Source organism: Ovis canadensis, chromosome 1 (genome assembly GCF_042477335.2).
Source record: "Ovis canadensis isolate MfBH-ARS-UI-01 breed Bighorn chromosome 1, ARS-UI_OviCan_v2, whole genome shotgun sequence".
Taxonomy (NCBI): Eukaryota; Metazoa; Chordata; class Mammalia; order Artiodactyla; family Bovidae; genus Ovis; species Ovis canadensis.
Genome location: NC_091245.1, coordinates 29,238,099 through 29,250,670, shown reverse-complemented (window position 1 = coordinate 29,250,670; position 12,572 = coordinate 29,238,099). Strand labels below are relative to the sequence as shown.

The window sequence follows — 12,572 nt, the reverse complement described above, 5'->3', positions numbered from 1 at the left end:
GGTGGCAATAGGAGTTACTAGAGAAACGCAAACTAAACCACAGTAAGATAGCATTTCACACCCACCAGAGGCAGATGGAGGTCAGAAAGTCTGACACTTTCAAGACTGAGGACACAGACACTCTTGTCACTGCTAATGGGGGTGCAAACCGGTACAGCCTCCTGGAAGAGTGGTTGGGTAGTATCTGGTGAAGTTGGGGGCCCCTGCAGTGTGATTCCAGATATATGTGTGTGTATTTCTAGAGAGTGTGTTGGGTGTTGAGTGGGGAGGACAACGAGATCCATCTATGGGGGCACCGCCTTTCTTCCGGAATGAGGGGAAAAGAAGTTTCAAGAGACAGATGAGAAAGCTGAAACTCAGGTTAAGTGACCTATAATTTTAGTGGAAAATACATATTCTTTCCACATAGATTATGTGTTTCATTGAACAAATATCAATGAAAGCACGATCCCTGCTTTTTAGCCACTGGAACCTTAATTCTGGGTATTTCCGCCTGGATCTTCATGCAGCTGGGGGGGACCTGAGATCCTCCATCTCATCATCGATGTGGAGAAAAATCACACACTGAAAAATTTCTGGGTTCAGCTTCCCTCTCAACCCTGCACCGTGTGACTCAAGGGCAGTTTCTCGCTCTCTGAACCTCAGGCTCTTCTCTCACATAGAGAATTCTGGCGTTGGAGCGTGGCTGTCAGCCTGCAGAGGGGGAAGAGGCCAGGCCGGAGCAGGGCCCTCCTGCCCTCTCCTCTTCTCGGGAGGCAGCCTGGGAGGAGCCTGCCCACAGGGAGGGTGCGGCCAGGAAAGGCCTCCTGTCATTCCTCCTCCTGGCTGCCCTTGGTGACAGGCCGGGAACCTGGCGAGTTTTCTGCACTGCCAGGGCCAGAGACTGGAGCTGGGAGCCGGAGACATGAACAAGATCTCCCCCCAGGTAAGAGCTGCCCCGAGACGGCTCCTGACCTGGGGGGCAGGGCGCGGGGCAAACCCTGGGATAAGGGTGGGCAGTAAAGAGGGGAGACACTGAGGTCCCCCACCGCCCCGGAGGCTCTCTACCACGTTGTAGGGAGATGCAACAGGTGAACCAGGTACATGGTTCAGGCAGTGAGAGCTGGGAGGGGACAGGAGGCCAGGGAAGGGAATGATCAACATTAAGGGGGGGGCGCCTGGGGAGCTTCTCCAAGGGGGTACCCCCTGAGCTGGTTTGAAGGATGAACGTTTGCCAAATAGGCAGTGGAGGAAAAGGCTTTCCAGGCAAAGGGCACAGTACAGGCAAAAGTGTGGGAACATAAAGCAGACATGAGTGGGAGGGACAGTGTTTCCACCCAAGGCTCTTGTGAGGCTTCTGAAAAACTTTTCAGTCTAGCTGCCTGAGGCTGGACCTCCCCTCACCTCAGCCCACCCCACATTCTCTTCTCTTGGGCAGGGGGATGCCAATGGCAATGCTGCTGCTGGAAGCAAAGCCCTCCCTGGAGGGGAAGGTAAAGGCCGGGGGACCTGGGGCCAGCCCCTCCCCCACATGGGACTTCCTTGATGCTGGGCGGTTGCTATGGAGACACAAAAGCAGCTCCCTAAGGCTCCCTCTGTCTCTCAGACCTCTGCCCCATTGTTGATGTCATCCATGCCCAGTGTCCCAGCCATCTGTACTGATGGCCATTTGCTAAATGCATAAGCTCATGTGCTGCCCACCCCCACAGACATACACTGCCCCCCAAAACCCATAGAGGAAAGAGCTCTAGAGGCCAGTCCCTGACTCAGGGTGACCCAGGTGGGTCTCTACCTCTGAGGGATAAGGTGGGAGGGATCTCACATTTATTGAGCACCTGCTCTCAGCCATGGGCTCACCAAGTGACCAGGACAGTGTGCTTTACTTCTGTGGAATAAGAAGAAAAAAATACTTTTATTGCGCACCTACTATGTGTCCAATCTTGACTCTCACTTGACCACTGAGGGGAGAGACCCAGAGAGGTAGCTACTATTAATAACTATCAAGGATCAAGGCCCTACTGTGTGCCCAGCACCATGGGTCCTGTTCTACACCCAATGGTCAGCTCCGAGGGGGTCTCTTGTTCGGTGCAATAGCAGATGAGGCAGCTGAGGTGACGTGAGGTCGGGTGGTTCAGCCAAACTAGGATCCCGCACGGATGGGAGGCGTGAGGCAGGGTTCAAATTCAAATTAGGGTCCCTTGGCTTGCAGAGCCCCAGCATCTTTTTGCTACACAGTGGCGTTCATTTATTTCAACCCTGCTTTATGAAGGACCTGGCGTGGAATAATGGCCTCCTTTTCCCATCTGTCCCTAGGGGGATCAGCACTTAAGGGCTTTCAGGCTTTGAAGTGCAACCTTCACCTGGCCATGGACCCTGAGACGCTCTTGTGACCCCTCCTGCCCCACCTGTGCTGCGCAAATATTTGAGAAGCAGCTGCTTGGCTGACCGACCAGGACGCTTCTCCTTGCCAGCCTTCTCGCTGTCTCCCTGGTTACCCGAGTTTACAAGGGAGCCACTGACCAAGGCTGCAAGGAATGTGGGCTTTAGATTTATGCTGCGTCTCCTAATATTTCTCCCTTCCCAAGGTACCCCCACCCTGGGCTTCAGCCACACTTTCTGTCCCCCACATGCCATCGGGACCTCTACCCTCCTGGGCCCTCTACTTGGACTGCGCTCTCCTTGCACCTTCCTCTCACCCACCCGTGGAAATCCCATCCTCCTTCAAACACCCAGGACGCCCCATTCACCACCTTGGTCACCTGGCTGTGCGAGCTGCTGGGGTACAGGTACTGGTCTGCCTGATGGACCAGCACAGAGCAGGCTGCTCTGAAAATGTGAGTGGACTCTATGGAAGAGACCCGAACTGACTCGAACTGGGTTCTTCCCAAAGCACCTATCGTGTGCCTGCTGCTGGGCTGACCTCTGGGGACACATGCCCCTGCCCTTCCCTCAGAAAATAGTCCCCGGGGGACAGAGAAGCGCTCACGCTCTTGTTTTTGTGTCCAGACCTTGTCTTCTAAGTGCGACTGCAAGCTTTTGGAGGGCAAGGGTCAGAGATGTGCTTGCTTTTATGTCCTCTACAGAGCAGGGCACCTGGTGTTAGTCACTCAGTCATGTTCAGCTCTTTGCAACCCCATGGACTGTAACCTGCCAGGATCCTCCAGGCAGGAGTACTGGAGTGGGTTGCCATTTCCTTCTCCAGGGGATCTTCCCAACCCAGGGATTGAACCTGGGTCTCCCATGTTGCAGGCAGATTCTTTACCATCTGAGCCACCAGGGAACTTAGAAGGTCCCAAATAAGATTTTCTTTCATTATTTCAAAAGCCAGAAAAAATTCAGGAGCAAAGTCAGTTAAAGGTGTCACTATCATTTCCAGATTGGCACATAGTAGACGCTCAATAAAGACAAATAGTAGCTAGAACCTTTATAGCACTTACTATGTACCAAGCCCTGTTCTGATCCAGTGCCTAGTTCAATCCTCTCAACAATTCTAATGTAGGCATTGGAGCCCCATTTCCCACATGAGGAAAACAGGCACAGAGAAGTAAAGGGGCTTCTCAGTGTGGCCCAGCTGAAAAGTGGTGGAGCTGGGATTCCAACCAGCATCCTGGCAGGTTCCAGAAGGAACAATCGCTGACACCATGGAAAGAGTGCCAATTTTGGCAGCAAACAGATGTGGGCTGACATAACAGCTCCACACAAGGGGACCTGGACTTTTCCTTCTCTGAGCTTCAGTTTCCTCATCTGTAAAATAAAAGTTGTCTTGACTAATGAATTAATGGCCATGAAGGGCCTGCTTTGGCTTCTGCCCTATGGCAGGAACTCAGTAAGCAGGTGTCCGTGTCTCCTTCCTCATCTCCTGAGACTCATGGAAGGACACGGGGCTTAGGGGGTGGAGCAGAGACCTGGGGCCCTCGTCCCGACTGCCACTCACCAGCTACTGGATGTGGGCCAGGCCCAGGCGTTTGGTGGAGTGGGTCCACAGGCAGAGCTGAGAGCCTCTCAGTGGGCTTGGGAGCGCCCTCCTCCAGGAAGCCTGTCCTACCCCAGGACCCCAGTGAAGAGGGACCACTTGTAGGGCTCAGGGCAGGGGACTGGCTGCTCCATCACGGGTTTCCCACCCCACACAGCGAACTGCAGCCCTTGCTGCTGCTCACGCCGAGGGGCCTGCCTCTCAGCCTTCCTGATGTTCCTGCTGACCACTCTTGCAGCTCTGATCACCCTGGTCGCCATCCTTGGACCCCCACCTCGCACACCAGGTCAGGGTGGGCAAGAGAGAGTGGGTCAGACTTGTTGGGAGGGTAGAGGGAACACAGAGTGACGGGGAAAACTGATCCTGCCTGCTTCTCCACAAAGTGACTTCTGAACAGTCCCTTAGGGTGCATGTACAAACACACACTGACACTGACAAGCACACACCTCTGAGCTTCCATCTGCACATCTGTAGCTTGAGCTGTTGAAGTGGACCCAGCTATGATGCCACCTCCTCCAGGAAGCCTTCCCCTGCCTGCCTGGTTTAGGAGCCTTGTTTCAGCTCCCATTGCTCTCACACTTCCTCTCCCCCCAAGCCCAATCACCCAGAGTGGTGTTCTCCTTCTGTGTGTCTGTCTCGACCACAAAGGACAGGGACCTGTCCAGTACATCCCTGAGGCCAGGCAGGCTTCAGCAGTGAGCCCCAACACCAAACGTGACCTCGCGGAGCTAACAGTTTGCAGAGTGACATGCAGGTTAACCCAATAAGCACTTTAAGGCAGGCTTAGTGGGAGCTCTGAGAGTCTGGGATGGGGCTCTGGCCAGTCCAGGGGTCAGGATGGGCACCTTGAGAAATGAACGGCACTGAAGCATGAAGGGAAAGCGGGGTTGGTTGGTGGAGGGGGTGGCAGGAAAAGCATCCAGGCACAGGGAACAGCATGTGTGGGGTGGAAGGAAATATGAAGAGAAGGTTAGTGGGCTTGATGGACAGGGCAGCGGGTAGGGCCAGGGGCCCTGGGCCCAGCGCCTCGAAATCTGCACTGGGGAAGGAGGTCACCATCTAGAGAGCCATGGGAAGGAATTAGCTGGAGGTGGGATGTCACCAGACCTACCTTTCTGAGAGATGTCTCTGTTGCCTAGCAGGAGGTGCTAAAGGAACACAGTGAGAATAGGGGTAGAATCCATGGAACCCTCGTGCCCGTGCATGGACACTGCGGGTAGATGTGAACACAGGAAGAGCTGCCTCCATGCATATACCTGAGTGTCTGTTTGTACATGCGTGCAAGCATCTGCGTGTATGCACATGTTTGTATGTGCAGGTACATATCTGTGTGTGTTTGCCCTTGTGTGTGCATGTCTGTGTTTGTGCAAGTGTGTCCAAGCGTGTATGTCTGTGGGCAGTTGTGTGTGTGTGTGACAATGTGCCTCTGAGAGCCAGCCCCCTCATACTAGCTGAGGCAGTTCCAGGAGATGAGCTGTGATTCACATGCGCACAGACCCACATAAACTCGCCCCTGCCTCCAACCCGCACACACGTGTGTCTGCGCACAACCCGCAGAACTGGACCTCCAGGCTCCTCTGTCAGTTTCTCTCCCCTAATTCTTCGGAGCAGCCCCAGGGCTGGGTGCTCGACGCAGTGGGACAGAGGGAAGACTCTCAAAGGGACAGACACTCAGACGGTCCCCATCATTCCTGGGCACTGCGGAGGCAGCCCTACCTCAGGAAAAAGAGAGGCAGCAGCCTGGTTATTAGCTGTGTGGCCTGGCCTCTCGAACCTCACCGAGTCTTACTTTTCTCATCTGTAAAATGGGGCTAGTGACGGCATGTCACAGGAGGGTTCAGGGAAACAATAGAATAAAAATGTGAAGGTGTTTGCAGGCTGTACAGCTGTCCCAGATATAAGGACTGTGGCATAACGGTCGCTAGCTGGCCCCAGGATGTTGCCTCTGACACCCTCACCTGCACCAGGAGCCCTGCCGTGAAAACCCCATCACTGGCTTGAGGCCTGTCCTGAGGAGCTTCCCGTGAGATGGTTGTTTGATAGACATGGGAACCATGACTTTCTCTGCACTCTCTCCAGGCTTATTCACACAGAGACTTTTGTGTAATCTCCCCAGCAGTCCCACGGGGTGTGTGCTATGCTCCCCACTTTGGAGACAGGAACCTGAGGCACAGAGAGGTCAGGTCACCTGCCCATGGTCACACAGCTGGCAAGTGGTTGAACTGGGGCTTGCACGCCATCTTCAATGCCGAGCTCAGGGTCCTCCCTGTGGCCCCAGGCCCTCGCTGCAGCTCAGGTGGGGCTCCGTGGGGAGAACTTGGTGATGCCCTTGTGAACACCACCCTTGACCCTTCCGGGGCTGGCCCCGCCCACTCAGGGGCCCAGGCCTGTGTGACGCAGACAAACAGGACGGGCTTCCTGTGCAACGACCGGAGCAGCTGCATCCCGGCCAGCAGGGTCTGTGACGGCGTTCGCACCTGTGCCCGCGGCGAGGACGAGGAGGAGGCCTTGTGCCGTGAGTACCTACGCCAGGGCCCCTTGAGAGCTGCCCCAACTCCAGCTCTCCCTGCAGCCAGACTGAAGCTCGACCACCCTGAACGTACCAGGCACCCTTGTGTGCTTCTATGCCTTTGGTTGTATACTGCCAGGAACATTTTTTCCCACCCTGTCCCAGTCACATGCACACACATACGCCCACACAAGGGAATGCCTCCATTCTGGATCTTGAGAAACTTTATGCAACCCTCATGACAGAGTTCAAGTGTTACCTCCTCCAAGGAGCCTTCTCTGACTCCCAAACTAGATGCTGCTGCTGCTCAGTCGCTTCAGTCGTGTCCAATTCTGTGTGATCCCATAGATGGCAGCCCACCAGGCTCCACCATCCCTGGGATTCTCCAGGCAAGAACACTGGAGTGGGTTGCCATTTCCTTCTCCAATGCATGAAAGTGAAAAGTGAAAGTGAAGTCGCTCAGCTGTGTCCAACTCTTAGCGACCTCATGGACTACAGCCCACCAGGCTCCTCCATCCATGGGATTCTCCAGGCAAGAGTACTCGAGTGGGGCGCCATCGCCTTCTCCACAAACTAGATGAAGTTTCCTTTACTGGACTCTCATAGCCCCTGTGCTTATCTGTGTCCCAGCCCCAGTCACATTGATTGTCAATCTCGTTTGGCATGTTTGCCCCCACCATCAGACTGTGAACTCCTCTGAGGCAAACCTAGTCTGCTTGGTCTTGGGGCCCAGGGCCTGGCACAGGGCTCTGCACAGAGAAATATCTGGAACGATTTGTTGACTAAATGATGAAGTTAGTGAATCAACCAATGAATGAATGGGAAGGTCTAACCCCAGACCTTAGACCTGACAGTTCTCAAGAGAGAGGAGTTGCCACAGAGGAGGGAAAGAGATCGGTGAGTTAGAGTGGGTGGGGCTGGGTAGGTTATGAGGGAGGGTCATTGCGTCGTGAGCCCTCAAGACAAGAGGAGGCCTTAAATTCATCTAGCCCATGTTCCAGCTCATGCCCCAACCCCTCTGCCACCCAGCCTCTGCTTGCACACTCCCAGGATAGAAGCTCACTACAACTCGAGGCAGCCGCTGCTCTCACTCTGGTTTTCCAATGGGGATGTCTCCCTTGTACTGAGTTTAGGGCTACCTCCCAACAGCACCCTTGACTGGTTCCAGCTGTAACCTCTCACCAACCCCTGCCCTCCAAGAACCGTATGTTGATCTGTTTCCCATGACGGCGGCACTGCGTGGACTGGAGGTTGCTGTGTTGTCCCGCATGAGTTTCCTCTTCCCTGAACTACACTCTGAACTCCCAGTCACCCCGTAGTGATTGGTCTTTCCCACTCCACCAGCATCCACAGAACACAAACCAACTGCCCATGTCCCTCTCCCTGGACTAGCTCCAGAAGCATCCATGACACTTCCAGCTGGCTCTGCCCAGTCCAAAGAACAAAGACTTTTCCCCTCCTAAGTCTGGGTTATATCTCTAGTGATGTGGCCTGAGTTTGTGTTAATTTTTGGTAGCCCTGTCACACTGCTGTCTAATACAGAACCCGCTTTCAAGAACGGTGTCTGATTCCCTCTCACAAAACACGTGAACGCACATGCCCTGAGTTCCGGGATCCAAGTGCAAGACCTCACATCTATTCTTCTTAAAAAGTGTTTATTCTGTTTATCTGTGGCTGTGCTGGGTCCCCACCGCCGATCTGGCTTCTCTAGTTGCAGAGGGCAGGAGCCACTCTGGTTGCGGTGCTTGGGCTTTTCACTGCAGTGGTTTCCTTGCCGTGGGGCGCGGGGTCTAAGTGCAGGGGCTTCAGGAGTTGCAGCACGTGGGCTCAGCAGCTGTGGCTCTCGGACTCTGCAGCACCGGCCCAGTAGTTGTGGCTCACAGGCATAGTTGCTCCATGGGATGTAAAATCTTCCCAGATCAGGGATTGAGTCCGTGTCTCCTGCATTGGCACGTGATTTCTTTACCGGTTAGCCACCAGGGAAACTCCACATTTATGCTTGTTGTGTTCCAGTTGGAGGAAGCTTCCCGGAGGTGAAGGAACTTGAACCTGGGCTTGCAGGTCGAATGGTTTTGGACAGGTGTCAAGAAGGACATTTCTGGAGGGAGGAGGAGAGTAAGACATGCTGTGGATGGGAAGGAGCAAGAGCTGAGTAGGCGTGAGGAAGGGAGGAGCAGCTCTGGGCATCCTGTTGGATAAACAGGGAAAGAACCCTCCTCTCCCCTTGACTGACCTCCCCAGGAAACATTCTTCTTGTGTTCTCCTTGTGCCCTTCCTGGATGCTCAGTGACCTTGGGTTTGTCAGCTGCCAGGCTGGTCAGGACAATCTACCTCCATGTAGCTGTGAGACACCTGCAGCCTGAATGTACCAGCCTGCCTGTACCTGAACTTTAGCCAGGTGTGGACTTGCTCCTGCTTCATCTCTCCCCCTGTAGGAGCTGTGCCCCAGAGCCTCCCTGGCTTTCTCGTGACTCACTGTGGAGACCCTGCTTCCTGGATCTACTCAGACCAAGTGTGTGATAGGATCAACAACTGCGGGGACTGCTCAGATGAACTGAGCCCAGGTGGGGGTCTGGGCACAGGCTGGGCTGGGCAACTGGCCAGGCAGCAGCCAGAGGGCAGAAGTTAACCAGAGAATCTCTGAGGTCCCCCCTGCATCCCCTGTTTTCATTCTAGGAAGATGTTTTCCACTTCTGCTTGAATGCCTCAAGTGGCAGGGTGCTCATTACCACGACAAGTGGTTCCTTCCGGAGAGTTATTCTTCTGTGGTGGGGAGCTTAGTTTCAAGGTCTCAAATGAGGAAGCCAGGGAGCCCAGAGGGCAGTCACAAGAAGAGTACATACGTAGCCCAACTGGGGTTTGAACCTGGGCTTCCCTCATCTCCTCTGCACCACCCAACAATCCTGTGAGGAAAGCAGAGCAGAAATCACTGGCCCTAACTTATATATAGGTAAACTGAGGCCAGACGGGAGAAGGGACTTAGTAAAATGAGTGATAAAGAGGGAGCTTGGGTATGAACTCAGGTCTCCCAACTCTAAGATTGGAGTTCTTTCACTGCCCCAGAGTTTGCTTCCAATCTCTTCCCTGGCATTCAACCCACAAATATGTTCTGAGCACTGTTGGGGGCTGGCCTGGTGCTAGGTCCTGCTGGGAAGCAGCCAGGGGTCAAACATATGTCCTATCCCCAGGACTTACATCATGCTAGTGACTAAAGGTAGTGCCAGGGGTCCTGGAGAGGTTTTTGTTGCGGGGGAGGGGAGAAGAAATCATCAAGGGAGCTTTCTCAGAAGAGACTGTGTTCAAGCAGGCCTTAAAAAATGGACAGGGTTTCACCAGGCAGAGGCTGAGTATGCAGCAGAGAACCCTGGAGGCCCAGGGTCCAGGGTAAAGGAGGGAGGCCTGCGAGGTTCCCTCAGGGAGTCGTAAGTGGGCTGGTGGGACCAAATTTAGGGTGAGAGGGGAGGATGGGAGATGATGGGCACCCGTTAATATCTGAACACTGACTGTGGGCCTGGCACTTGGCCTATCTTTCTTAGTAACAACCTCAAGCAGATGAGGAAACTGAGGCTCAGACAGGGTGAGAGACTCGCTTGAGGTCACACGCAAAGTCACACAGAATTTTAGCCCTTCTGGATGGCACATATACGATATATATGCTACTTCCTTCTGCTTTGGTACCTAAGGTAGATATTACTAGGCTTGGATACAGCCTCAGTGCTTTTCTCAGCTCAATAATCCTAGTGGGTCCCACTGATGGATCACATGAGATGTACATGAGACAGGGTATCTGTCACCCTGCCACGAGGATGCCACCCCAGGAGGCTCTGAGCTGAGTTGGGGAGTCTAGATTCTCTCTTCTGCAGGAAATAAGGAATACAGTCAACCTGAGTCAGATAGGGTAGGGCTGTGGGGGCCTATGGCCAGTTGCAGGGCTAAGGAGTGCCCTGGTGGATGGGGCATTCCAGCTGTTCTTCTGTCTTCCCAGGGACTACCTGCCCGCCCTGCGGCCCTGGGTGGTGGCGCTGCCCCTCGACTGTCTTCAGATACTGCAGCTGTATCCCCAGGAGCCTCTGCCGGGATCGTGTGCAGCATTGCTCCGACTGGTCCGACGAGTACTCCTGTCCCGGCCCTGACTGAATCACCCAGGCCAGAGTGGGCTGCTGGCTGGAATGGTGCTGCTAACCCTTCACATGCGCCATGAATCCAAGGGCAGAAAGGAGTCTTTGAGATCACATAATCTGCGCACCACTGTCTCTGAATAGGAATTGGCTCTCCTGCTTTCAAGTTTTTCGTCCTCTGCTTGGATGCTTCCAGGGATGGGGGGCTCATTACCATGTTAGGCAGCTCCTAACAAAGATGAGGGAAACCTGCTTCCATGATTTGCGGCCCTCCTCTGGCGACACACAGAGGAAATCTGCTCCTTTGCTCCAAGACACGCTTATAGATCCTGACCTTGTCACTCCTTGGAGAAAAAATAAGTTTGGGGCTTGAACACCAAGCTGAGAAGTTTAGCCCTTCTGGATGGCACATATACGGTACATAATGCCACTTCCTGCTGCTTTGGTACCTAAGGCAGATATTGCTAGGTTTGGATACAGCCTCAGTGTTTTTCCCAGCTCAGTAATCTAGTGGGGCCCACTAATGGATCACATGAGATGTACATGAGACGGGGTACTTGTCGCCCTGCTACAAGAAAGCCACCCCAGGAGGCTCTGAACTGTAGCAAGAACAGCCTGAGGAGCCCCTCCTCAACCCCTTCCATCCCCTCTCCTCTGGACCACTTCCGCTCTCACCCCAAGACCACATGCCCAACCAAACAGCCCAGGTTCCTTCAAGTAGGGATTGTATTTCAATCCCGAAGCCTGAGTGAACCAGCTGTTTCTTGGCATACATTCCGGTTTTACAACACCCAAGCAGGCAAGGATGGATATATCCATTAAACAGATGAGGAAACTGTGGCCCCCAGGATCGTACAGCAAAGTCAGGCTCAGAAGTGGGACTCAAACATGGTCCATGGTGTCCCAACCCCAAAGTCGTTTCTGCTACCAATGTGACCCTATCTTGGCCAGGGTGGAGGCAGAGTCTCTGGGTTTAAAAATGTAGCTTGAGGGTCAGAAAATGTCCCACCCTTATACTGAAAGATGGACTTGGAATCTGGCTAACAAGAGGGTTCCTGTTGATGGAGACAGACATATCCCTGTTGGAAATTAATATAATCAATTCTATGTAGTCTTCTGTGAGATTTGAATTAAAAATGGACATCTGAGAGACAGGTGAGCTCCAGTTCATTCATTGCTGCCTGAGTCAATTCATTTGCTCACTGAACAGTCTCTGTGTGCCTGTTCTGTGCCAAGCCCAGTGCCAGGCACCCAGAAGTCAACAGACCTGGACCCTAGCGCCCAAGGAGAAGAAGGTGTCACGGAGGAGGCCCCTCACACTGGAAGGACCGCTGGGGCAGCAGGAAGTGCTGGGCTGAGGGCACCAAGGAGGGGACTTGGAGAGCCAGGATATAACCATATTTCTGACTCAGATGAACTGAGGGCCAGCTCGCGGAACAGGACACCTCAGAGATCCTGCCCGAGCGAGGCTCAGCCCTGGGTTCTGGCACCTTTGGCTGAGTTTCTCTCCAAGGGCAGCACAAATGGGGCACAGCCAGCATGCTCGAGGCATCCTCTGTTCCGAAGACGGATCCAGAGGGACTGACTGACCCCTCAGGAGGAAGAAATGAAAATTCACTTGGACAGAGTGCCAGGCGGGCTATGAACCATGGGGCAACAAAGAGTCGGACACAACTGAGCGAGTAAGCACAACCCGGGGAATGAGAAGAGGTCCAGCAGCTCATGCCCAGCGTTCACATGCCAACATGTTCCCGGTGCCCGGAGAATTAGATGTTGAAAACAAGGTCACTGAGGGGAGGCCATGGGAACAGGAGCCTAGGCTGGCTCCCACTGAAACCACACAGCTTAGATTGGGCTCACACTCCGCCAAAACCCAGGCTGGGACTTGAGCCCACTGCCTTTTAATTGAGGTCACATGCCTGGTCTCAGGACTTAATGAAGCTCAGATTCTTCAGGTCTCTTCACAGAAACAATTCAGGGATAGGTAAGAAGT

General features: G+C 53.9%; 1 protein-coding gene across 5 annotated transcripts; it reads left to right on the top strand.

Moving 5' to 3' along the window:
* The first annotated feature begins 610 nt into the window (after window positions 1-610).
* Window positions 611-11,749, top strand: LDLRAD1 (low density lipoprotein receptor class A domain containing 1). 5 transcript variants are annotated; one of them, XM_069592351.1, is made up of 6 exons: window positions 611-925; window positions 1,418-1,472; window positions 4,110-4,238; window positions 6,069-6,467; window positions 8,897-9,025; window positions 10,447-11,749. In XM_069592351.1, exons 1-6 carry the CDS (start codon window positions 905-907, stop codon window positions 10,596-10,598), a joined length of 885 nt encoding a protein of 294 aa, XP_069448452.1. In that variant the 5' UTR covers window positions 611-904; the 3' UTR covers window positions 10,599-11,749. The 5 variants fall into 5 exon arrangements, with proteins under 5 accessions (XP_069448452.1, XP_069448479.1, XP_069448461.1 ...); XM_069592378.1 differs by having other exon boundaries at window positions 622-925; window positions 6,330-6,467; XM_069592360.1 differs by having other exon boundaries at window positions 622-925; window positions 6,072-6,467.
* Window positions 11,750-12,572: the final 823 nt, after the last annotated feature.

Bases quoted from the DNA above. Each gene is read 5' to 3' on its own strand.
- LDLRAD1 (XM_069592351.1), top strand. From the start codon at position 905: ATGAACAAGATCTCCCCCCAG. The intron at 1,473-4,109 runs GTAAAGGCCGGG...CACCCCACACAG, and splicing joins AGCCCTCCCTGGAGGGGAAG to CGAACTGCAGCCCTTGCTGC. The intron at 6,468-8,896 runs GTGAGTACCTAC...CTCCCCCTGTAG, and splicing joins CGAGGAGGAGGCCTTGTGCC to GAGCTGTGCCCCAGAGCCTC.